Here is a 26,593-nt window from a genome sequence, read left to right on the forward strand (position 1 = left end):
GCCATTGCCGCCCTCTTTCTCAAATTTGTTTTCCCCAGGAGTGGCTAGAGAGCATCTGCTAAGCGAAGCGCCCCATTAAAGGGTAGGGGTGGCTGAGCTGCGGGAAGAACGCCCACCACAGCACCCCAGCACCCCTTCTGCCTGGGACACAGGAAGCCTCTGGGCCCAGGTCCCCAAGCACTGAGAGATGGGCTTGAAACAATCACGTGAGTAAGAACCCAGTGCATGAACTCCAAGGGGCAGGCCACCCACGTCCCAGGTCACCGTGGCCATTTGCAGGCAGACTGCTCTTCACTGTCATCCTCCTGGACCGTTGAGAGTTATCATCTTGCCCCTCCCCTTGCCCCAGGCCCCTGACAGGTGGGAGCCATCAAGGCCAGGGTCTGAGGGCTGGGAAGCTTTCAGAGTCATCTGGATTCATATAGACTGAATCACATATTTAACATTCAGGTCTTTAAACGTCCATTTTGAATTAAAGGGATGATCAGGTTCAGTTGCATCTAAGAGCAGAGGGAGGCTGCTTTCAGGGCTGGTGAAGACTCGGCTTCAGTGTCAGTCAGACCCCCTGGCTGGGCCTCGATTGCATGGCCATAAACTAGAGCTGGTAATTGCACCTGCTTCATAAAGCTGTTGCAAGGATTGAATGAGGTAATTCCTAGCAGGTAGTAAGCACTCAAATGGTAGCTATTACTATTTTTGGAAATTATTGTAATTAGTGAGGTGGGAAATCTAGTGCCTTGCACATAGTTGGTACTCAGTAAATACTGACTGAAGTAGATATATTTGGTATCCCCCAAATAGAGGATCTGTAAGAGGAATTGCCAGCTGCTTTCTTCCCAGGGTAGAGCTCTTCAAAGAGCTGTAAGCTTGTTGAGATCACAAGCCAAATGTCTCCTTTCGTTCTGTACAGAGACAAAACTCCACCAGGTTCTGGTGTTATTTGCCAGTTACTGGATTTTCCTCTTGTAAGCAGCTCACAAAACAAGAATAACATCCAGCTGAGCAAAACTGAATCTCGTAAACGCCCCCAGGATTCTGTGCTGTGGCCACGGTGATCCTAGGGCCTCTGATAAGATTTAGAGCAGTTCAGCTCCATGTCTTAGAGAAATGATCTTCCATGTTTTCCATTCGTAATGATGATGGACTAATTCTGTTTCCAGATATCAGGTAGAAGCCAGAGTCTGGTTCACTGGAGGTAGGCACATCCTGCCCACACGTGGGAGTTGGCTGTGGGACTGGTGTCTCCCGTGTGAGCAGATCCCAGAATCTCCCAGATCATTTAAGCTAAATTGGACCTCTTCTGCTACTCTTTGTACTTGAATTGTTTTCAAAGCAGTTTTGCTTTAATATAAGGGAATTATTTCGAAAATGCCACCAATACCCATAAAGAGGCAGCAAGATGTTGAGGTGCCGCTTTCTAGTACTAATGGGCCTTTTAAAAACACACTTCTTACAGTAAAACAGGGCTGGTCACCACCACTTGGGAGAGACTTTACTTCTTCACGCAAGGCGGGAACCTCATGTGTCAGCCCAGGGGAGCCGTGGCCGGAGGTTTGATCCAGGACCTGGACAACTGCTCAGTGATGGCAGTGGATTGTGAAGACCGACGCTACTGCTTCCAGATCACCACGCCTAATGGGAAATCGTATGCCACCCGGGTTTTATTGGGGAGGAGAACAAGTGTAGTGCCTCCACCCTGCCAAGGGCCTCGTAGCTCATTCCTCCGTGCCAGCCCTCCATGGGAGAGGCTCCATCCGGTACTGTTGACCTTCGGGAGGATGTTTTTATGTTCTCTTTAAGCAATCACACGTGACCTGTATGGGATCCAACCTGCCTTATTTCAGGAGTCCCAGGGAGGATTTGTCTGGGGCTTCGGAGAAGAGGTGACCTATGTGTGTAAGATGGCAGTAGAAGGAGCTGTTTGTCCACACAGATTCTCAGAGAGAACGCTGTGGCTCCTCCTTGCCTGTTGCTAAACAAGCATTTGTGTTTGTAGTATGGTGGAGCAGGGGTGAGGGGGGAGTAGGTAAGGAAGCTGCCTGAGGAGCCCGTCGTTCCAGCTGAGGCAGGAGATGTGAACCATGCATTCAGCTAGCAGTGTCATTGGTTAGCATGCTGTCCCCACATATCCCGTGACCCTCAGGGGCCCAGAGGAGCTCATGCTTTTGAAGTAGCAGCCTTGGGTCTTTCACAGTAGATGCCATCCCAGTGGGATCCCCCGTCACTTAGAGCAGTGGTTTCAAACTGTGCTCCAAGGAGTTCAGAGCCCCATGAGGTGCTCCAGGGTTCACCTGCCTGGGGGAGAGTCCTACAGTGAGCTGTTACTTGCATTTGCTCTCTACATTGGGGTTCTGAGTCGAGATTTGATTTGAACAATAGCACATTCAGGAGAGGTGGCGGCAGTGTTGGTATTGTGTTGGCAGATTGGCAGAGCAGTTTTAGACGTCATCCTTCCTCCCAGGCGATGGGAGAAGAGGTGGGAATGAAGATGCCTGGATTCTAGTCATGCTCCCAGGCAGTTACGTCACTCCTCTGGGCCTCGGTTTCCTCAGATATAAGACAGGGGTCAGACCCATGTTCCCCCTGCTGCAGAAACGAGGAGCAAAGGAACTAGCAGCTGTGGAGCCCCTTCAGAGCTAAGCCTTTGCAAAGGTCAGGCAGTAGTATTTGTCTCCAACCCCATTCCCTGCCCTCCATGGGCAGAGTTTTGAGTTCTCGGGGAGGAGTGTAAGGGCTGCTAATTCCTTCTTTGGCTGTGGTTGAGAGAGCGGCTGGGCCGGCGCCCTGGCTGCCTTGGATCATCTAAGAGGGCCAACAAGATGGTCCACACTGTAGAATCACCTACTTGGGCTCCTAGATCTGAGTCCAGCCTGCTCATTTGATAGTTGAGAAAGCTGAGCCCCAGGGGAAGGAAGTGTTTGTCCACGATCATACAGTAAATGAGCGGCAGAGCCAGAACCCCCATTTCTTTCCTTCCCATCATGCCACCTTCCTGACCCTTTCCCTTCGGGACACCAGCCAAGTTCAGTTTGTGTAGAGTAATCCTTAGTCGCTGAGATTGAGAAGCACTTACTTAGATGCACTTTATTTCAGGGGAATAATCCTCCAGGCAGAAAGCAGGAAGGAAAATGAAGAGGTAAAGGTTTTGTTTGTTGCACTTCTTTCCTAGTAGAGTGGGTGACTTGGGGATTCAGCAGGTTTTTTAATGTCCTCTGCAGTGGATATGTGCGATAAACAACATCTCCAGACAGATCTACCTGACCGACAACCCAGAGGTAATGCACAGCTGCCTTCCCTGCCTCAGCCCCGTGCTCAGTCTGAAAGGTAAGCAGGCGCCTCCTGGGACTGAGCATGTTGCCTGTGGATTTCTAGGCAGTCGCCATCAAGTTGAATCAGACAGCTCTCCAAGCAGTGACTCCCATTACAAGTTATGGAAAAAAGCAAGAAAGCTCGCGCCCCAGGTAACTAAAGGACACTGGAGAACTAGTTTTTCTGGAGCCCAACTATGTATTAGGAGTTTGACACCAGCTGTTATTTCATCCTCACAAACCACCCAGGGGTACTGTTCAGCTCTGTTCTACAGACGCCGTAACTACGGCTGTGAAAGGGTGAATATTTTGCCCATGTTCATACCACAGATGAGGGGCAGAGCCAGGATTCAAAGCTGTCCATTTCAGCATCCACATCCTTCCCACTGGGCCGTGCTGTGCAGTCTGAGCAAACAGGACTTGCATCGAGGGGCTTGCTAGTCAGGGGTTTTCCTCACATTTTCTGTCAGCATCAACAAAATTAGGGAATCAAAACAAAAATTTTTAAAATAAGGAACCAAATCACCCTTTATATGTCTGTGTTACTGCCCAGGCCTTATCTGCACACATACTGTGCTTATTTTGCATTTTCACATATATATTTTTTATATTTTTAGTTTTTTTATGATTATTCCTTTTAATGACTATACACACTATTCCATCATTTATTATTTTTAGCTAGTGAATATTTAGGTTGTCTCCCTTCCTTTGTTTGCTGTTATCATTTATTGTAAACATTTTCATCCATGTGGCTTTTCTTTTGTTTTGAATACTGCTTTAGGATTTATTCCAGGAATCCTACCTTTTGTCTTAATGGGAGTTTCCATTTGGTTAAATAATAGAGGGTTGTATTACTTTTCATGCTAATGAAAGCATGGCATCAAAGGGTAAATTAAAATTATGACTATATTTGGTGTCTCTTTTTCAGTGTAGAAAGAACCCCGTGAATTGTTTTACAGATACTATCTACTGAGTCCAGAAGAAAGCCATTGGAGAGCTCAGGGTGGTTAAATGACTTCTGAGGGTCTCAGTGCTGTGCAGTGTGGAGCCAGTGTTCACACACCTGCCGTGGGTTCACAGAAGCAGCAGCAGAAGCTAAGGCCAGAAGCTAGGTTTGAGTCTGATTGTGAAAGAACTAGGTGCTCTGCTTAGGAGTTACAGGCATGGAGGAGGACTGAGGGCTTTAGGCCAAGGGGTGGCATAATCAGAACCAGAGCGGAAAGGTGGTTCTGCAGCACTATATAGGATAGACTGGATGGGGCGTGCGGGGATGAGGGAAAGGCAAAGAGACCCGACAGGAGGTTGTTGTAATAGTAGCTGTGAAATAGAACCTGAGAACCTGAGCAAGGGTAATAAAAATGGGAAAGACACAACACGTCTGAGAAAACTTCAGTGCTGTGATGTAAGGGTTTCACAGTTCACACAGCGCGTGCTTCTGAAGCACGGCTCTAAGGAAAGCACTATATGAATGGAAATGGGAATAAAGATCAGCCAGCGGCGCTAATCTCTGAGCTTTGTCCTGGGTAAATGTGTCTGTCTCCTCTTTGTAAAGCCACAAGAATGGTAGATGGGCCCTGTGGAGAAAACTAGACTCAGAGTTAAGAGACGTTCGGATAATAGCTCTGCCTTGAACACAGCTAGATGTCCTTGAGTTGAGTCAGTCAACTTTCTGGGCCTCTGTCTCCTAACTTTGTGACATAAGAAGATGAGAAACTAGACAACCTCTAAGGCCCCTTCCAGCTTTAATATGCTGTCTTTCTAGGGTGCCAATGTATAGTTTAGTGTTAGTAATTAGGAGGTGTGATTGGTTTTCTAAAAAATAATTTGCAGCTCAGATCTAATTATTCAGTAACGGATTTTTCTCCTTGTTCTAGAATGAGTAAGTCGCATTCTTAGACAGAAAGGATCCCACAGAAGGGACACAGAAGAATCCCTGAAAAAAAGAATGACTCTGGCCAGCCAACTGAATCAACCCAGATATTGGAAGAGTGACAGATGTGGCTGCCAGATGGTCCCAGATCTCTGGGGGGGAGGGGTACTCTCTTTCTTAGAGTCAACTCATTAAGAATAAAAAAATGTTTTGATGACAGTGGGGAAAGCAGCAAAGAAACTGTGTTCTTGGGAACAAATTGCCATTCACTTCTAAGCAAATATGTGTGGCCTTCCCTCATTCTTCAGGCATTACCTATCTAATATTCATTCATTTATCCTGCTATTCAGCACATGTTTGTCGATATCCGCTAGGTGCCCAGGCATGGGCTAGGTCATGAAACTTACAGACTTGTGGGGGAAGACAGGCAAAATGTAAACAAATATTTAGTTGAAATTGAGGAAAGTGCTATTATGTTCAAGACAAGGGGGGTGTTGTGGAGAGTAAAGAGAGACCTATGTAGGGCCTGTCTGTGGAGATAATATTTAAATTGAGAAGTAAAAGTTGAGAAGTAGCCACTCTTGCAAACAGCCAGAGGCAGTGCATTCCTGGTAGCAATTATGGGAGCTCTAAGGCAGAAAAGAGCGTATTTGAGATGCTGAAAGACCAGGATAACTAGACAATGGTGGGTAAAGGGAGAGCTGGAGCAGGATGAGGTTGGGGAGGGAGGGTGACAGGGACAGATCATGAAGGAAGTCATGGTCAGGAGCCTGGGGAGCTGTGGAAGGGTTCTGAGAGGCACGTAGGCGCGTGTGTCAGAGAGAGAGATGATCCACTTGATTTTCCAGGGTCGGCTCTGGCTACTGTGGAGGACACAGAACACAGAGCTGCGCATGTACGTATCCAGGGAGGAGCCTGTGGCAGCATCCAGGCGAAGAGGATGGCGTCTTAAACTAGGACCACGGCAGAGGAGACAGAGTCGATGGATTTGGGACTTATTTTGGAGGCAGAATCTGTAGGACTTGTGATATCTGAGATGTGGAGTGGGAGAAAAACACAAATCAAAGGATGACCACAGTCTGAGTTGAGCATGTGGGCAGATGGTGGTGGTATTTAAAGAGATGGAAGAGTTGGCAGTGGGTATCAAGAGTTCACTTTTGGACATGATGAGTTTGAGAGGCCTGTAAAACATTCCAGCATGTTAAGTAGTCAACTGACACAAGTCTGGAGTACAAAGAAAGTGTCGGGGCTGCATATATGAATCGAGAACTCCCACGACAGTGGCAGTGGAAGAGGTCATCTAGGGAGAGGGAGAAGAGTGGGGCCTAGGACAGGATCCTAAAGAACGCCAGCGTTTGGAGTAGAGGAGGAGGAGCCTGAAAAGGATACTGAGAAACATCAAGAAAAGTGGTGGCATCAGCAGAAACCAAGAAGAGTCTTAAGGAGAGGTCACTTATGTTAGATGCTTTGTGAGATCAAGTAGGATGATGATCACAAAGTGTCCATTAGAGTTGGTGACATAGAGATCACAGGTGATGCTTTACATCATGTCACGCCTCTGTTAAGAATCTTCGGTGGCTCCCTATACCATAGAGTCAAGTTCAGACCCCACCTGATGGTGCCATGGCCCTCTACAACCTGGCCCATCCTATCTTTGTTATCTCCCCTTAGACCCTCTGGGGAGTCAAAATTTGGACTTGCTTCCTCCCCTTTAAGCTTCTACTCATCCCTTCCTCCAGTGCTTACCACTTACTAAATCATACTCCTCCCTTAAAGTTGGATCAAATACAGATGTGAGTCTGCCATTTTGGATTACTGAGGCAGTGTGGCATCACGGGAAGGTACTATACTGGCAGTCAGGAGACCTCAGTTCTTAATCTACTCACACACCAGTTAACTGCGTGCCTTCAGAATTACTGTTTCTCTAGAGACCTGTTTCCTTCTCTGTTAATGATGGAGGTTAGACTGAATGGTCTCTCCTTGCAGTGACTGTCTCCCAGCCTATGTTTCTGTCCACTTTCCATTTAGTATGCTCATTTGTCAAATGGCACTATAAAGTAGTTTCATGTAATCTATTTAGTTATTGGCCTACCTGAGGATATGAAAATACTGATACACAAAATATCAGATGAACAGAAGGATACTGAGAGCCTTTTAATAGTCCACACAATGCAAGAAATCAAAATACTGTGACATTCTTTGCCCCTCAAAGGAGTTTACATTCTAGCTGGGGAGAAAAGATGATAAAAATGTGCGAAGTTAAAGTACGTCATTCTGACCCTCGAAGAGAGAAACACGGTGGCACGTGATGAATCACGATACAGATGGTGCTCTACTTTCATGTGCCACCATCTCAGTAGCAATGTGTGTGGGCACAGTGCTGAGTTCAGGAGACACATAGGGTACAGACTGGCCCTGTGACTTACTGAGAGGAACCACTGGAGTCGGAGGAGGGAGAGGGTCAGACTGGCTTGAAAGGCTTAGGGGCGAAGAGGAACTGGAGGTGGCGTTCGAACCACGGGAGACTGGGTAAGCAGCGGGACTGAGATGGAGACACGAGGAACGGTGTGCCATGTGTTTGGTGTCGCTCGAGTGGAGGGCGCACTGGGGGAGTGGGGAGGGAGGGGCTCAGGAGAAACCAGAGCAGGTGGCGACAACGCTAGGCCAGGATGGCGCATTCGTTCAGCTAACGTTTTCAATGCCTGCTACGTCCCAAGTAATAAGTACGATCTAGCCCCTGCCCTCATAAATGCAAGATACAAACAGCAAACCAGTAGATAATGGAGTAAGTAGTCGAACACGATGCAGAATGCTGTGCCGCAGAGTGACTGTAGGAAGTGGGGAGATCTGAAGGATTTTATAACCAACGATGTGAATGACATTTTTCGAAGATTTATTTGTAGAATGGGTTGAAGGATTGAAATCTTCTCCCTTGTCTGTTTGTAAAAGTCACATCAGCATTCAACATGTGGTCATTTGATTTTAAGGCATAGGTTAAGAGGGATTTGATTTTTTTTTTCCCCTCCTATTTTGTACTCCAGCCAAAACCTGAAAAATTCAGAGATGGAAAATGACAAGATTGTTCCCAAAACAACAGTTAATGTACCTGAACCTGAACAACTAATTGCACCTGGAACACCTATTCAATTTGATATTGTGCTTCCTGCTACAGAATTCCTGGACCAGAACAGAGGGGGCAGGTATGGGCTAGGGGAGCTTACCACTGGGAGAAATGAAATGAAATTTGACGTCTTTTTTGTCCCCACCCGCCTCCAAAGACTGCTGCCATCCTGACTTAGAGTTCAAGTTTTAAGTGTCCTTTGAGCTGAAACTTTCAGGATGGTTTGACTCTGCTTCTTGCCCTAGGCGGGTCAACCCTTTCGGTGAAACTGAGGATGACACGTTTCCAGAAGCAGAAGGTAAGCGGCTCGCTGGGTGTGCTTATTCTTTCCTCCACACAAAATGACCAGGGCCTTCGAATAAGATGTGAGGTCATGTTTTAGAGATTTGTGACTTGAAATTTGAACTGAAATCATGACCCACATATTTGTTGTTCTCTGTGAAAACCATTAGGACATGTGCAGTTAGGGCAAGTCTTGGATAAACTGACAGATTTCTACAAGTGTTGTATCATTAGCCACGTCCATACCCTTTTGTAGCTCCTGTGTAGAAATGATGCCACATCTAAATCTGGTGTCAAACTACTACAAAACAGATTCAAAGAGGATAAAATCATCACATTAAAATACAGTTCGGGTAAGTCATAAATATGCTATCTCATTCTACAAAACCAAAAACACAACTCATTCTTGAATTTGAGGACGACTTGAATAAATGGTATTTAATTTGTTCATACTCAGCTTTTTAATGTTTGGTTTCTATTCTTAAGGTGCACAAGCACACACCCAGTAGGCCTCCTGCTCCCAGAGCAGAGCTTGAGTTTCCAGCCGAGGCAACTTAGCAGCTAGACGTGCTGCCAGGACCTCATTTTAATAGTTTCATGACTAGAGCCTAAGAGTATCATTAGAAAGAAATGGCACTTATTTAAGTTTAAAAGTGGGACTTAAGAATTGGCACTCCTTATAGCTTTAGGCAAAAAAAAAATATGTTAATAGGCTGTGTCTCAAATCTGACTCTCCACTTGTATCTAGCTGACTTTTCATACTGTCCACACTGTTTGTAAACAGTCTATACCATAAACTTTCAAACTGGGAAATCTGTCTTCACATGGGAGTAACCATTTATAACATTCGATCAGTTATATTTTCCTCAGAAATTTTTTAACCCTTATTCTTAGGGACAAGGATACTAACGAGGGCAAGAGAGGAAAAAGTAGGCCTCTTAGTTTAAAATGGTGGATAAGTGAATTATTGTTCTTATAGGAAAAAAGCTTTAAACCTTCATGATCTTCCAATTATGGTTGCTGTTATTCATTTTTAGCAGGTTATCTGCCATTACCAAGAAACCAATACTGGAAATTGATTAGAATCAAATAAGCAACTTATTTTAGTTTGAGATCTCCATCAGTTTATGGAATACCATCACTGCCCTTCAGTAATAAATGACATGTATGAATTGAACGAGATCCAACATCAAGTCTGACTTTCTTCAAATAAATTTTCCTCTGGAAGAGGACTTTATCAGTGGGCCAAAGTAATGAATTTTCTTTTGTCTGGTGGAAAAGCTCTTATTTTCAGAGAAAATATAAGATGCATATACTGCCAGCTACATGAAGTTACCTAGAGTTTTAGTGCCAGAAGGATGTTCATCTGCCCCCGTTTCACTTTATAAAGGAAGAAAAAGAGGGGCTTTGCTAGTCTAACGAAGTAGTTCCAAACAGATTCCGAGCTTTGGCACTTTGGGGTTTGTGAAAGCGGAGTTTTGAGAAATTTTGGTAGAAAGCGCTCCATAGAGAGCAAAGCCAACCTGAGGTCTTCAGCCTGTTCTCAGACCAGCACCTGTTGCCGGTGTGCAGGTCAGCAGCAGGCAGGAGGTGACTGTGATCCTCAGCATAAAATGCCCTTTGCAGATTCTCTCTTGCAGCAGATGTTTATAGTCCGGTTTCTGGGCTCGATGGCAGTTAACACCGACAGCACTGCGGAAGTGATTTATGAAGCGATGAGACAAGTGCTGGCTGCTCGGGCCATTCACAACATCTTCCGTATGACGGAAACCCACCTGATGGTCACCAGCCAAACTCTGAGGTGCGCTCACTTTCATTTCCACACTTTCTTACAGCTTCGTGTGATTCCCCTTTTAAGAATGTTCATGCAAGAATATTTGATTGGAGTAAATGAAAATGCTGCTCTTGTTTCTGCCCTACTTCTTTCTACGTTTTGATTTTATAAGAAGGATAGAAGATGCTCCCTTAAAGATAAGAATTTTAGAAATTTAGTAGTGACTGAATGCTATTCATAAAGATGCCACCACTCTAGAGTTGCTCTCTGTATCTCAGAACTTAAAAATGGAAGGTTTTTTGTTTTTCATTTCTGAGAGTTGTGAAAACAGAACAGGAACCTGCCTGAGATAACTAGACCGCCACAGGGAAAATCTGATTAATATTTGCTGGCGTCAAAATAAAGAAACCAAGTGATGTCAACTCCATGATTTGGGGTCTCAGGTGATGAGATGTCTATGAATGATGGCGAACGGCTGTCCAGCCATGGTTAGCACAGGCTTTAGTAAGAGTTGCTAGCACTTGAAACATAACTAGTCTGAATTGAGATGTTTTACATGGAAAATACATGCCAAATGTCTAAGATCTCATACTACCCCCCAAAAAGAATGCAAAATATCTCATTTTTATATTTAATAACATGCCTAGCTGGTAATATTTTAGATCTATTAGATTAAACAAAGACCTTTTTTTTTGAGGAAGATTAGCCCTGAGTTAACATCTGCTGCCAATCCTCCTGGTTTTTTTTGCTGAGGAAGACTGGCCCTGAGCTAACATCCATGCTCATCTTCCTCTACTTTGTATGTAGGACGCCTACCACAGCACAGCTTGCCAAGCGGTGCCATGTCTGCACCCAGGATCCGAACTGGCAAACCCCGGGCCGCTGAAGCGTAACGTGCACACTTAACTGCTGCGCCACTGGGCTGGCCCCTAAACAAAGATATTAAATTAATTTTACCTGTTTCTTTTCACTTTTTTTTTAAAGATTGGCACCTGAGCTAACAACTGTTGCCAATATTCTTTTTCTTTTCTTTTTTCTTTCTTTTTCTCCCCAAATCCCCCCAGTACATAGTTGTATATTTTAATTGTGGGTCCTTCTAGTTGTGGCACATGGGATGCCGCCTCAGTGTGGCCTGATGAGTGGTGCCATGTCCGCACCCAGGATGCGAACCAGCGAAACCCTGGGCCACTGTAGCAGAGCGTGTGAACTTAACCACTCAGCCACAGGGCCGGCCCCTCTTTTCACTTTTTTTAATGTGGCTGCTAGAAAAATTTAAATTATGTATGAGGCTTACACTCTATTTCTGTGGGGCAGCAGCACTGCTTTAGAATCACAATGCCTAGGTTTATTCCCCGCTTTGGCATTTACTAGTTGTATGACCTTGGGCAAGTTATTTAACCTCTGTGCCTTGGTTTCTTCAACTGTAATATGAAAATAACTGTATCCATACCCATAGTGTTGTCATGAGGAATAAGTGAGTTAATGCATGTAAAATATTTACACCCACGAGTGGCACAGAGAAAGTATTCAATAAATGTTAGCTTCAAAAAGGTTAACTAGGACTTTGGCAGAAAGCAGAATATAGTTTATTCCATTCATTAAAACAGACTTTTCATTTGTTATAAACCTTATACTGAGAATTGGGTTCTTATGAATAAAACCTTATAATTATTTAAAGCTTTTCTCCAAATATGTCCTGGACCTTTATAGCCCTTGGCTCATTGTTCTTATAATCGCCACTAAAAAGATCAGAGTAAATAAACGTAAAAGCACTGAAAAACTGCAGTGCATCAAAGAACACTATGAAAAAAAGTGCAAAGACAACCCAGAGCAAGGAAGAAAACATTTGTAAATCATGTATCTAATAAAGGTGTAGTATCCAGAATTTATAAAGAACTCTTACAAATCAACAAAAAGACAAAAAAAATTTAAAAAATGGATGAAGAACTTGGACGTTTCTCCAGAGAAGATATACAAATGGCCAACAAGCACATGAAAAGATGCTCAGTATCATTAGGGAAATGCAAATCATATCCACAGGGAGACACCACTTCACACCGACTAGGATGGCTATAATTTTTTTTTTTCTAAAGGAAAATAAGTGTTAGCCAGGATGTGAAGAAATTGGAACCCATTGCTGGTGGGAATGTAAAATATTCAGTCACTGTGGGAAGGTCAGGTAAATGTATGTGTGGATCTGGCAGTTTGGCAGTTCCTCCGTAAGCTGACCGTAGAATCCCACTCCTCGGTGGAGACCCAAGAGAACTGAGAACAAGCGTTCAAACAACAACTTCACACCAACGCTCAGAACAGCACTATTCACAAGAGGTCAAAGGTGGGGACAATCCAGCTAGCCATCAACAAATGAATAAAGAAAATGTGGTCTATCCATACCTGAATACTATTCAGCCTTAAAAAGGAATGAAGTACATGCTACAACATGGATGAACCTTGAAAACATTATGCTGACAGACAGACAGACACGTGGCCACATAGTGTATGATCAGTTACACGAAATATTGAGAATAGGCAAATCCACAGAGACAGAAAGCAGATTAGTAGTTGCCGAAAGCTAAGAGGAAGGAGGAATGGGGAGTGACTGCTAATGGGTCTGGAGTGTCCTTCTGAGGGGATGAAGATCTTCCACCACTAGTGATGTTTGTACAGTGTTGTGAATGGACTAAATGCCAATAATGGTCTATTTTATGTTAGGTGTATTTCATCACAGTACACACGCACACACACAGCCCCCATTGTGGAATTCATAGGTTTTAACACTATTTAGAAGTCACGCAGAAAATCAGATCTCAGAGGAAAATCCAGGTTGTCTGATTTAGACAGCAAACTTTTAAGAGTTACTTAGAAAATATGATACGCATGTTGTAAGTTTTCACTTACAGAAAATTTTTACAAAATACCTAAGTAAAGAAAATTATCCCGTGAGGGAAATTGTTTATGATGTGTATTTTAAAAATCATTAAATTCATACCTATTAATAGGGATATAAATAAAAATAACATTTATTTAGCTTTGTAGTTAAAATTCCACACACATTTTCTCATTGTCTGAACCATCTCTTCGAAGTGGGGTTTCTCATCCCAGTTTTACAGACACAGCAGCTGAGAGAAGTCAGGGTGACTTGCACAACTAGATCATAAAGCGAGTAGCCAGGTTAGAACTCAATCTCGAGCCCTCTGATTGTAAATCCCATGCTTTAATAAGTATAATTGCACGTATTTCAAATTGTAACCATTTTGGGGGGCAGCAGCTTTATTGAGATATGACTTCCATGACATACAATTCACCCATTTAAAATGTTTTTAGTATATTCAGAGTTGTGCAGCCATCACCAGTTTGAGAACATTTTCATCACAACCCCACGCTCCGACCCCAGAAACCCTTCTCCATTAGCAGGCATGCCCTTTTTCCTTGCAGCCCACCCAGCCCTAGGCAGCCACTAACCACTAAGCTTACTGTCTCTATAGATTTGCCTATTCTGGACATTTAATTAAATGGAATAACCCATTTTTTAAAAAAAATAGATTTTTTTGCTTTCGCTTATAAAAATTATAGCAAATCAGTAATAACTTACCTAAACCATGTGTTAGAAAGTAGAAATTTATATCTAAGATAGCATTAAATTATCTAATCCAGTTTATTTTCCAATATACATCAACCTAATTATTAGATGATGCTTAAAATGTTGTTAAACATACTCCTCCTACACCCGAACTGATGGAGTTTTGTTAAAATCCCTTCACTATTCTCTCACCCCTACTCCATTATTTCAAAAAAAAAAAAAATTTCTTGGAAGAATCAGTCACCCTAGCACTTCAGGGAAAGAAGACAGTAGTCAGTGAATGTTGGTTGAGGAGGCGGCCATACAGAATAGGACCCGTCCATGTTATACAGCAGAACGACTGAGAATTACAAAGCATTAAAATACTGCAAAATTAATTCTCTATTGGCTATACTCTTCCATTAGACACCTTGAGCTTTAACCACACAGGTTCAACAAAGGCAGAAACATGGCAAATGCTCCCTGTGGATGGTCACCTGGAGTTCTTGCCTCGCCTCACCCAGGCCTTATGTTTTCGTATTGGGAGGGTATTTGTGTGATTTCATTCTGAACTTGCACAAATTCTTCTAACAATATAAGGTTATCCAACAGATGTGATTTAATGAATCTCTTCAAATTTCAGGTTGATAGATCCTCAGACTCAAGTAACAAGGGCCAATGTAAGTACCCTCATGCATGCTATTTTAGTGAGCACTCCGTAACTCACCTTTGCAGCCACCTTAAATGCAAAGTAGGCACTTCATAAATTTTATCTGCCATGATTTGGTAACTAATGCACTTTTTTCATGACTTTTTCCATGGCGAATGACTTTGTTTAATTCCTGTTGTCTGATATTCAATCTATTCCTATCTTTTCCAGTTTGAACTTAGCAGTGTCACCCAGTTTGCTGCTCATCAAGAAAACAAGAGACTGGTGGGCTTTGTGGTCCGCATGCCCGAATCCACAGGTGGAGAGTCTCTGAGCACGTACATTTTTGAAAGCAACTCAGAAGGGGAAAAGGTCTTGACATTTTTTTCATCTTAAGATTCCACAATATCTCAGTCCAAACAGAGATATTTACAGGAGTTTTCTACACCACCCCCCTGGATACTAGCTTACCATTCTGCATGTCCCCATCAAGGAGTTTAGATAATACCACCTTCTGGGAAGGCCCCACTGAAAGAAAACTGACTGGAGTAAAATTTCCCTGTGGAAAATACATACCACCCAGAATAGATCAGAAGTTGTTTAGTGCTGAGATACGCTTGTTTAGTAGAGATAGCAGGAAATGTTAAAAGCAGTTCCCCTCAAATGTTTTCTTCTTAGAAAATCTTTTAAAGCAAAAGTTACAGTGGAGAAAATCTAGTCTAAGAGAGTAAACCAAGGTGGCAGACGTCAGGAAGGTACATCTGAGGTGGTCTTTGGTTTAAAACGAAAAACTGACTGCATTCACTACTTAGAATTCATCAAATTCATCAACCCTTCTTTCAGGAAGTGCCTGTTTGCCACTGTGTGTATGAACACTTCGTGCCTAAATACAGTTAAGAGAGAAGGGAAAAATGTCCCGTGCAGAATTTGAAACACTGGAATAAGTCCAGTTGTCACTTACCTGGGGGTCTTTTGTACACACATTGGCAACAGGAGACCAGGACAGATGGACGCCAATGTTCAGAGCCCCGAGCGATGAGTCTGCTACAGCCAGGTCCTCTGTCCCCATGTTGATGTGAGCAGACAGTGACCTCATTGTACTTCCATAATCACGTTTTTTCTGAGGTTCTTTATCCTTTTCTACCTTTGCCAAACACTACTTTTCTTGTCTTTTGCAGATATGTTATGCTATTAATTTGGGAAAAGAAATCATTGAGGTTCAGAAGGTAAGGTGCATTTTAGTGCTGGTTTAACGACTACTCAAAAGATACCTGTACACATACTAAGATTTCTCTCAGAAAGAGAAATGGTGCTCACTGGGCAGTGTGGCCAAGGTTAGGATTTCCTCTTAAGCCTTCCAACCACCAGACAGTTTTGATCAGCTACTTCCACAGTCATGGTAACAAATATGGAGCTCTTAATAAATATCACTGTGCAGCTCCTACTTTATCAGTTTTTTTGCTTGTTATTGTTGGCTAGATTTCCTTCTTCAAATGAAGATGGTACAAACTTAGTGCGTCCCCTGTGCTCTGAGCCCTTCCTCCTCCGAGCGGGCCCAGGCCCAGCAGCACTGACAGACGTCAGCTGCCAACTAGACTCTCAGACCTCCCTGTCTTAGAGCAGCTTGCGATCTGTCATTCACCCAACAAATTTTTGAGAGCCAAGTTTGTATAAGAAAAACCCTGGGGTTATAGCAGTGAGCAAGACAGATGCAGATACAGTTCCTGCCCCAGGGGGCTTCTAATTCAGCACTGTCCAGTAGAACTTTCTGCAATAATGGAAATGGTCTACAGCTGCACTGTTTAATATGCAGATTGAACGTGGCTAGTATGACTGAGGAACTAGACTTTTAAATTTCATTTAATTTCATCTTAAGTTAAATTTAAATAGTAACATGTAGCTAGTGGGTACCACGTTAGTGCAGTTCTAGTCTGTCGAGGAGGGCACAGGAGCAAGGACTAAGACCGGAAATAACGGCAGGCACTGCAAGCCAGGATACAGATCAGGAGCTGGCAAACTTTTTCTGTAAAGGGCCAGACAGTAAACATTTTAGGCTTACCACCTCTGTTGCAACTACTCAGCCTTGCTGTTAGAACACAAAAGCAGCCACAGACATTACATAGACAGTACGTAAATGAATGCGCATGGCTGTGCTCCAATAAAACTATGTACAGAAACAAGTGGTGAGCCAAAGAGCCCCAGTTGGCCAACTCTCGGTATAGACTGAGAGAAAAGACAGGCGTTTGAAGACATAGGAGACAAAGGGGGTGTAAAGAAGTTCCTCTCTGGACCCTCTCTGGGCAGATGATTATGACTTGGCTATGTAAATGATATTCTGGCTCAGGAAAACCTTGGCCTGGGTTCTAGGAGAGGTTATGCAGTTGTTTTCTCAGAGAAACAAGGAGACCCACCTGAAGGCAGCATAGACAGAGTCAGAAGGCATGAAGCTAGATTACAGCACATAATGAAAGCCACGCCAAAGGGGTTTTAAGTGCATTTTAAGCGTTTTCTTTTTTCCTTCTTAAACTCCCGTAACTTCAGGATCCAGAAGCATTGGCTCGGTTAATGCTCTCCATACCACTAACCAATGATGGAAAATATGTACTGTTAAACCATCCACCAGATGACACTGATGGAAGCCCAAGTGAAAACAGAGGCGCAGAATCTGAAGCCTAACTCTCTTGCCCCTTCGGGGGAAGAGCACCCCACAAGGAGAGCTGCCTCCTTAAGGGTCTCAACTTCTCTGATATGCAGGCACACGCCCTGGTTTCAGAATGCTGACAGTCGCTCATGGGATGTCCCCTCGATGCCTTGATACTGAGACTTGGGAGGGCAACAGTAAGAAATGGTTGACAACATTCCTACCCATCTACAAATGTTATTTTAGGTGCTTTGTGGTAAGTCCTATTCTTAGATTGCATTGTTCAGCCTTCAGAATGAAATTATGAAAAAATACATTGTTCACTTTATTTAAATGTCATTTCTTCAGTTTCCAGTATCCTTTTTTAAAAATGGCAAAAGCCTAGATTTATAACTTGATAAACACTAAATATTTCCTATTAATATAATCTATTTTTGTATTTTACTTCAGCTTTAAGTGCCTGTCATTCTGAAAACTGTGTATTTATAATCAAGCTTATCTCATAATTGGACCTGAAGGCATTAATTGGCACAGTCAGGTGACGAGCCCTCCGAGGCTCGCGCGCTAGCAGATGTGCAGGTCTAGTTTTGAGGCGCACTCCAGACATCACGCAGTAACAAGACTAGCGGACGAGTAACGCAGCTGTTTAACTTAGTCATCGTAATGAAGCAGCCTTCCTAAGTTTATGGTCCTCTAGACGATACGCTTTCCAGTGGTGGGTCACCATGGACAGGGTGCAGCTCCACCAGTTCCTGTTTCTCTGAGCCAGACCCTCCTCAAGGAAGGGACCAATTAATTTTAAAACTCACTTGAAGCACAGCTGGTCCTGGGGCCTGGTCTAAAGTTCCCGTTTCCACACTGACACATCCAGTTCCTGGCATGCCAGCCCACTCCACCATGCTGTCCTACCCCTGAAATAAGTATAATGATCTTGAATTGGTACAATGTTTAATTGTAACCAAGTACAACAGAATATCACTGTCTCTGTCATAAATTAACCTAGCAGTAAATGCTAGCAAATAAAAACTATCATTCTGTTTCTTTTGCTTTCTGTGATTATTTTCTAGAATATCCCTGGAAGAAAACTAAAGTCAGTTCTGTGGCTTTAATAGTTAATTTCCAAAAAACTAGGGCATAATGAAATCACAGCAGAAAAGATACACTATAAAAAGTGCCTCTATTCAACATGAGTAGAATAATGTGATCTCAATGCCAAGTTTTTAAAAGTGGTTGCTTTTAAAGATTACTAAAACAACTTCTGCAACCCCAAATTAGGTTAATGTAACAGGGCCCATGTGAGGAATCCACTCTATAATATGTACACCATCAGAGAGACAGTGAGCTGTTCTAAGCCTGTATGAGATGGTACACCATAAAATTACTAGTTCAGTGTTAACTAATGCCTTAGAAATTTGTATGTCATAATATTAGCTCAATAAGTTCTCTGACATCTGTAAGAGCCAAAGTCCCATGCATTTCATATTCTTGTTTAGAATTGTTCAGGGTGAGAAGGGAAGAATCTCAAGTCATGAACAATATTATTGCAAACTGAAATCAACTTTTTTAAAAATTAAATTTTTCATTAAAAATGTGTAGCTTAACTAAGCCACAAAGCATGCAAATCATAAGAAAAATAAAAAAATCCAATACACTGAAACCGACTTCAAAAAAACACAAGAATGGAAACACAAAATTGAGCATAGTATATTAGCAAGCACACATGACCAACAAAAATTAGTATCCAGAATATAGAAAATATTCCCACAATCAGAAAAAGATAAATTGAAAAAAAAATAGAAAAAGTCATGATGGCCTTTCATAGACTAAAAAATAAAAAGAGCTCTTAAACAGAAATATATTCAATCTCATATAATTAATAATCAAGGAAATGCAGATGAAAACCACACTGAGATACTAGATTTCACCAGACTGCTGGCCGAGAGGGAACAGTGAGGACTCTGGCCCACTGCTGGGAGGGAGGACAGGCTGGCATCCTGCCCAGTGAGCTTGTAGTCCCTGCCACCTAGCAGATTCACTTGTGGGGACACACCCTGGGGAAGCTCTGAACACACATACTCAGAGACATGCACAGTAACGATTACAGCAGCACTCTTCACAGTATCCCAAACTGGGAAAGAGCCCCAGTGTCATCAACAGAAGAGATAAAATATCTCTGTATTCATGTAATACTAGAGAAGGAAAACTAGATCAGCTACGCTATATATATCAACATGAATGAACTTGAAAAGCACTCAATTAAAGAACTCATAAAGCATATGGTAAGAGTCCATTTATATTAACTTGAAAAAACATGCAAAACAATATATTATTTAGAAAAATATAGATAGGTTGTAACACTAGAGAAAAGCAAGGAATAGCTACCACCAAAATTCTGCATTGTGGTTTCCTCGGGTGGAAAAGGGAGCATCTAAGATGGTAGGAATAGGCTGAACCTCCGTGGTGGCGACCCAAGTGTTGTATTTTTATTCTCTAGTGCACATCCTACACCCTTTCACATGTGTTGTATACTTTTAAATAATTTTTAAATTCAGAAACAGTGGGTGATTTGCCCTTCCTCTCAGCTTCCTGAAATGTGTGTTAATACAATGAAAGCACCCTGAAAAGTTACCAAGCGCCACGGAAATGAAAGGTGGGAGGGCGGAAAATGGGACCACCACCTTAGCCAGCTCTCCTCACCAATTTTCACTGCCAAGCGTTGCCTTTGGTTGTTTGGCCACCTGTCAGACCACCGTCTTTAGGGGCGAGCAGGACCTGCCTTACATTGTCTACACTTAGCTGAGGCATTTAAAAGGGAATCGTTTTTAGGGGACCCACTCAGAGTCAAACACAGACTATCTTCAAAATTTTCTACCTAAAAAAGTAGTACTAGTGAACAGCTAACAATTATATGCCGAGTACATTTAAGCCTATGAGAGTAATTGTAATAAGAGCTAATATTTATAGCAGTTGCTGTTTCCTAATAAAATGCCTTACACAAATTAACTCAATCCTCAAACAATCTATGAGCTATATACTATTACGTCATTTTATGCCTGAGGAAATGAAGCAAAGAGAGGTTAAGGAACCTGGTAAGCAGCAAATCAGGATTCAGATCACAGTCTGGCCCCAGAGTCTATGCTTCTAACCATTATGTGCTATATGTAAAGCACAGAGAGCAAACCAGAGACAAAGCAATCTCCACTGCTTCTCTCAATACATTCACCTTTTAAGATCATCCTGATATTCAGTAATTATATCAAAGTGCATCTTTAATGCTGTGTTACCTTTTGTGTAGATTCTGAAGTGACTAACTACTGTAATAATCTGATATAGATAGGTGCTTCTGGGTATAAAAGTGTTAACTTCTTTCCCCTCTCTTTAATGATAATGAGGGCTTTACTAACGAACTCTTCAGTACACACATCTTAGATACATTATAGAATGTACAGTCTTAAAGATGATCCCAGAGTTATGACCTCAGATCTACCATGATTGGAAGATACATTTCATCTACTTTCCTGAGTACGTCTCCACTATAGGAACAAGTGGAGCTATCAGGTAAGGCAGGTGCTACAAAAAGCCAAACTATTAAAAATAGAGGAAAATATCCATATACTTGCCCAAACCAACTTTTTATATAGTATATATAAGAACTTTTTGTATAAACTAAATTCTAACTTTGCCATCACCATCTCTGAGTTGACTGCTTAGTCTTATGACTTCACTTAATCTCTCTAGATAGATTTCCACTTATTCTGGATTTTTTATAACTGAAATCTTTGACAACCTGTTAAACTGTCCCTAAAATTAAAAAAAAAAATTATAGCATTAAAACTTCCTTAGGATAAGGAATACTGTCAGTCGGAAACTTCTGCAACTTTAGCTGAAAAAAGAACTAAAATTACTAAAATTGGCTAAAGTCTACCTTTTACATTTAGCCAACCCAGCATAAATGAGTAACATGTTGATGTATGTGATGGGATTAACTCATCTTTCCCACACACCTAGAATTTTACTACCTCAGGAGAGAGGAGCAGCAACTAGACTGCACCAAGAACAATGTGTAATATTTAAAGGCTCATGTCTCTTCAGTGTGATATTTAAAAGGGTCTCACTTATGATGATGATTGTTTCAGTTCAACTCATGTTTTCAAATGGCATTACAGTTGTTTCTAATACTTAACACTGCAAACTAATGATCCCAGGATTAGGATTTAAAATTAAACATTCATCTGGTTTCTTTTTATTTAAAAATAGCAAGCAATAGAAAGATCAAGAATGTACAAAGGAAAGAAAACAAAAGTTCTTCAACTGGGATACATGGAGAGGAGCCAATACCAATGTTATACTTGAAATTTTTGCCTATGTGCATGCAAGTATTTTTTAAAAATAAATTCCATATATTTTATTAAAGGGAACTCCAAAAAGGTTAATGTTAAGAACTACCAGTTTAAGACATTCAATTTTGAACATAAGCATACAGGGGGAGTAAATTTTTGAAATTGTATTTATTAATGTTTTATTATACATATTGTGTTCTCTTAGAATTGGGGAGAGGGAAGCCCCACTCAAGTGAGGTAACAAACTTGCCATTTACAAAATTTAATTAGAACTGACAATGCTATGGTTACTCTTTAATTCCTGAGATTTGAACATTAAGTTTTCTGTGAATTTACAAGTGCTCATAGTAATTTTAAATTACAGTATGTCTGAAAAAAGTGAAAATATTAACAGTATGTTATTTAGCAAGGAAAACCATCATCCAGATGTGTACATTAACTTCAGTGTGAAACACTCAAGCGCTGTTGCTCTCCACTTTCATAGCATTTCAACATGCTTAATCTTTTCAGAGATTTTATTTCAAATATGTGAATTTAGTATCATTTACCCAGACTGAGGAACATGATTTGAACTAAAGTCAAAATAATCTTCTGTCACTTTCTTCTCAGTTGTAGGTATCCATGAAGTCATCATGTGAATGCTTATCTAGTATTGATAAAATAATTGATGTGTGGGGATAAAAGAGATAGCTGATTCTAATTATAATTTCTATCCCTATTAAAGGAGGTGATTTTAGGGAAGTTAGAGAAGAAAAACAAAAAACAATACTGTTGCTATGAAATGGTGACGAATTTGACACAATCAAATGCAAGATCATTAATATCAACATTTATAATAATGAAGATATAAATTATTAATTCTGCAGCATGCTTTAGGGCCAATTCTACAGTTAGTCTGAATTACAAATATTAAATGCCTTTAATCCATCCATTGTCCAGAATTCTCTAAGTCATGTTTACATAATAAACAAACATTTCCTCCCTATCCTGTTTCTTCTGACTTTCAACAGTGAAAGTGTTTACCTTGGGCTGGGGAAGTTACCCTGAGCGTTACCCAGGAACACACACAGGGCACTGTACACCCATTCCCAAAGCTGGAAATCAAACGACAGTGTTAGAATTATTTGCAGGATTTCCCCAAAGAAAAGCTTAATAGGTGAGTGCAATGGAAAAATCAAGTATTTCCCAAAATGATGTAAGTATTACACGGACAGTTTTAAATTTTCTTGTCTTCACTGTAAAAGTATCATTGTATTATATTAAAAGTTTATAGGCTATGATTAACCATTTAACTCTTAACTGACATAATCTTTACAAAAATAAAGCTAGCAGCTTGCTGGGAACTAAATTTACTCAAAATCTTTCTGTACTTTTTAAATCAGTGAATGATTTAGTTTATTTTAGCACTTTATTCTCACAGTGGTCTTTTTTTAAAAGGCTGCACAGTGCTTAATCTGATGTCTTAGATTATACTTGGTTTAAGGAAGAAGTCTGCCAGAACCATCACCAAGATTTCAATTCAACCTAATGTAGAAGAAACCTGAGTTTGGATGTAGAAATAGGAATTCATTCAATTTTCTTTGATATCATACATAGTGCCTTCAACCAAAAATGAAGCTTCAAGCAGGACTCTATGGCTTTATCTGAATTTTCTTTCATCTCGAGTACTAAGTAAATCTTAAGTTTAAAGCAACGGTTGGAGGTTAAATGCTCTCGAAGCAATGTAAACTAGTTACAGAACGTCTCAGCGAAGACAGCAGCAGCCCTCGTGAGTCACGTGAAATTGACAGTGAGTCAGCTCATCCTGTACATGGAGGGTACAGAACACGCTCGTGCCTCTAGAACCAAAACCATCTTCATATATTCCTTTTATAAGAATATTGATATGTATGCTTCATGAATTTCAGGCTCAATCCTTTTGTTTAAACATACATTTACTGGCTCTACACAGTATATGCATTGAATTTCCAAAGACTGACACAAATAGAGACCAAAGACCTATGCAAATACAAATTATAAACATTCCTGTAGAATACAAGAGATCTGAGGTGGCAGTTTAGGAGTCTGGATTGGCCCTTTTATAATTTCACTTCACTTCAAATCAGTGTTTTCACGCCCATCTTCTGGCCTAAAGTCCGGGGGAAAATCCAGTTTTAAAATCTCACTCTCAACCTTTGAAAAGTAAAGCCTTTGGAAGAAGAATGGACTTAACTTTCGAGCACTGCCCTAAAGAGATGCAACATCTAAATATTTCCAGAGATGTGGCCTAGGAAACACTTCATCATAGCTTACTAACATCCATTTCACTGGCAATAGTACTGACACAGTTGTGATGATTTCATAGGGGCAACGCATACCATCACTATCATTTGACCACAGGATCTGCAGACACAGTGCTGTCGGACAGGTCTCCATTGCTTGCTTTAGTCTCTTCTGGAAGCATGAGTGAAAATAACAATAGACATGTTTATGTTCATTTAAAAAAATGAATTAAGAAGAAAAAAAAATTAAGAGCTGTATTGCTAAATTTCAAATTAAGAAAATGCTGCATCTAACCAATATTTCTCTCATATCACAAATTATATCTAGTTTACTTAATTTTTTAAAAATCTAAATATTGCAAATGTAATGTTGTGACTGGTTCTTAATTGGGGTGTAGAATTGTGAGAGATCAGAACTGCATCTGGGGTGGGGTTTCACGGTGCACGTGTGACATATTCTCCCCCTAAGCCAGTTCCCCAGCCGGGCCAGGAAATCACTGTTAAAGTGCACTGCTCTTACCATGAAACGTGGCTCCAAATTCACATATAAAACTGCCCATAAAAACTTCCCATTTCTATTTATTTTGAAAAACAGCTTTTACTATGATTGTCATACAATGACTTCCTGGTTTTTTGTGGAAAATTTCACATGCACATATTTCATTAACAGAGAAAAATTATTTGACTAAGGTATCTAGAAACTCTGACTACATCTCTGAGAAAACTTTAGCTACAATAGAGTCCTAAAACAGAAGAACCCAGGGATGTGGGTGATAAACATCAACCAGAACCCCAGAGAGTTCCTTAAGAACAGTGGTCCAAAGCAAGGGGTTCTGAAAGGTGGGTCTGTTTTGTCTTAACGCTGCAGGCCTTAAAGTAAGTACCCAATCCACCTGCAGAGTATTTCCAGGCACCTGGGCTGGAGACAAGGTTCTGGCATCATGAAATGCCTGAGCAGAACCTAAGCAACAACTTGAGTTTCTTCACAATTTAGATTATACCAACTCAAATTCTTCCAAGTGGCTTTGCTAAATATTATCTTAGCCTTAAAAATGAACCCAAACATAATATATACATATTTTCATTTAATAAATACTGAATATCTTCCAGACAACAGTCTGAAATCCTTTTCCAAGTACACAATTACTTTCTCAGTGTAGATTCCAAAGATGCCTGCATATGCTCCTAACTAATAAGTAATATTTAATTTATGCAACAGGATCAGGGAATCAAGTAGCTGATAGAAGTGGTCTACCCAAATGAATCACCTCTGTTCAACACTGTAAAAAAAGTATTTTAAAATTTAACTGACAAGATTAATAAAAACATTTTGTTTTATAAAATTTAAGTTTTATGTCTTGATTTGTGAAATATAACTAAAAAAGAGCAAACATGGGGCCGGCCCCGTGGCCAAGTGATTAAGTTTGCGCTCTGCTCTGGCGGCCCAGGCTTTCACCGGTTCGGATCCTGGGCGCAGACCTAGCACCGCTCGTCAAGCCATTCTGAGGCGGCGTCCCATACAGCACAACCAGAAGGACCTACATCGAGACTATACAGCTATGTACTGGGGGGCTTTGGGGAGAAGAAGGGAAAAAAAATATTGGCAACAGATGTTAGCTCAGGTGCCAATCTTTAAAATAAAAAGAGCAAACATAAAAAGTGTCAACTTAGTTGCCTTCCCTAGTTTTGAGCTTCCAAGCGAGGAGGAAAACCTAAGTTACAAAATTTCCACAACAGCAAAAAGGAAACCTCTGTTCCTCACAGGGAAGATGACTGTTCCTAAATTTCAAATCTGAGAGAAATGTATCACGGGAGCCCTTAAGTATGAAAGGCTGAGCAATTTACACGCAGAATACAATGGACAGATCCTTTCCTTAATGACTCCAGTCCATGCGCAGGGCCATCAGTTATGGCTGCATTGCACTGATTCTGCAGGCCTGGCCGGGAAGCAGGGCAGGAGCTGGTTCCTAGGACACTTACACAGCCCCTACTTTCTCACGCTGCCTTCATCCCCTCCCATCTCATTCAGTCAAAGTCTAGTCATCAGCAGCTCTGCCTTCAGCAACATTTACTGTTCCTCCTCTAATCTGTTCCTTCTTATCTGATACAGGCCGAGGGTGAAAGAAAAAGAACTCCGCTTGTTAAATTGTATCTAAATTAGGAAGATGAAACTGAACGTTACCCCAGAAGGAAATGCAGAAACTATGTCAATCTCTTTTCCGTTTTACAAATAATCCACACAGGCTTTACTTCTTTAAAAAGACATTTCTAGATCTGTATTATTTTTCAAAAAGGAAAGGAAGCTGGAAGTCTGATCAGGTAAAATGAGGCATTTGTGCCTACTATTAAAAATTTATTGGTCTTTCCAAATTTAAGCCACTCACTGACCTTCTTTCTCTTTCTTTTCTTGGTTTTCTTCGGCAGCAGTCTTGTCAGCTCTGAAGAAAATTCTTGCACTGCTCAGTGAGAAATAGAGCAATTCAAATTCCTAAGTAAATAAAAAAATTTGAAATAAAAGATGAAAGTATTATAGCAAAACATAAAAATCATATTTAATGTCTTTTTCATTATTTCTAACAAGCTCTACTGGAAATCTTAAATCAGAAACTGAATAAAGTAATCCATCCATTTTTAAGATCTGAGTCAAACAGCTTCCAAATAGCATTCATTTTAAAATATGCTCTTGAGCCAGCCCTGATGGTCTAGCGGTTCAAGTCCGGCATGCTCTGCTTCGGTGGCCGGGGTTCAGTTCCTGGGCACAGAACCAGACCACTTGTCTGTCAGTAGC

General features: G+C 41.3%; 2 protein-coding genes across 3 annotated transcripts in view; one reads left to right on the forward strand and one right to left on the reverse strand.

The window, feature by feature from the left end:
* APPL2 (adaptor protein, phosphotyrosine interacting with PH domain and leucine zipper 2) overlaps window positions 1-18,245 on the forward strand; it is a 53,999-nt gene extending 35,754 nt beyond the window's left edge. The window contains exons 11-21 of the mRNA XM_046646199.1: window positions 1,457-1,645; window positions 3,094-3,136; window positions 3,219-3,275; window positions 3,373-3,461; window positions 8,220-8,378; window positions 8,545-8,597; window positions 10,208-10,382; window positions 14,558-14,594; window positions 14,795-14,935; window positions 15,742-15,789; window positions 17,105-18,245. Coding sequence (XP_046502155.1) covers window positions 1,457-1,645; window positions 3,094-3,136; window positions 3,219-3,275; window positions 3,373-3,461; window positions 8,220-8,378; window positions 8,545-8,597; window positions 10,208-10,382; window positions 14,558-14,594; window positions 14,795-14,935; window positions 15,742-15,789; window positions 17,105-17,239 — 1,126 coding nt within the window. The 3' untranslated portion in view covers window positions 17,240-18,245. The remainder of the gene's footprint in view (window positions 1-1,456; window positions 1,646-3,093; window positions 3,137-3,218; window positions 3,276-3,372; window positions 3,462-8,219; window positions 8,379-8,544; window positions 8,598-10,207; window positions 10,383-14,557; window positions 14,595-14,794; window positions 14,936-15,741; window positions 15,790-17,104) is intronic.
* A 3,448-nt stretch (window positions 18,246-21,693) lies between these two features.
* Window positions 21,694-26,593, reverse strand: part of WASHC4 (WASH complex subunit 4) — a 57,348-nt gene continuing 52,448 nt past the window's right edge. For both annotated transcript variants that reach the window (XM_046646197.1, XM_046646198.1), the window contains 2 exons: window positions 26,194-26,293; window positions 21,694-23,977 (listed from right to left, as the gene is read on the reverse strand). In XM_046646197.1, the coding sequence (XP_046502153.1) occupies window positions 23,910-23,977; window positions 26,194-26,293 (168 nt within the window). In that variant the 3' untranslated portion in view covers window positions 21,694-23,909. The remainder of the gene's footprint in view (window positions 23,978-26,193; window positions 26,294-26,593) is intronic.

The sequence above is a fragment of the Equus quagga genome, chromosome 19, assembly GCF_021613505.1.
Source record: "Equus quagga isolate Etosha38 chromosome 19, UCLA_HA_Equagga_1.0, whole genome shotgun sequence".
NCBI classification, from domain to species: Eukaryota; Metazoa; Chordata; class Mammalia; order Perissodactyla; family Equidae; genus Equus; species Equus quagga.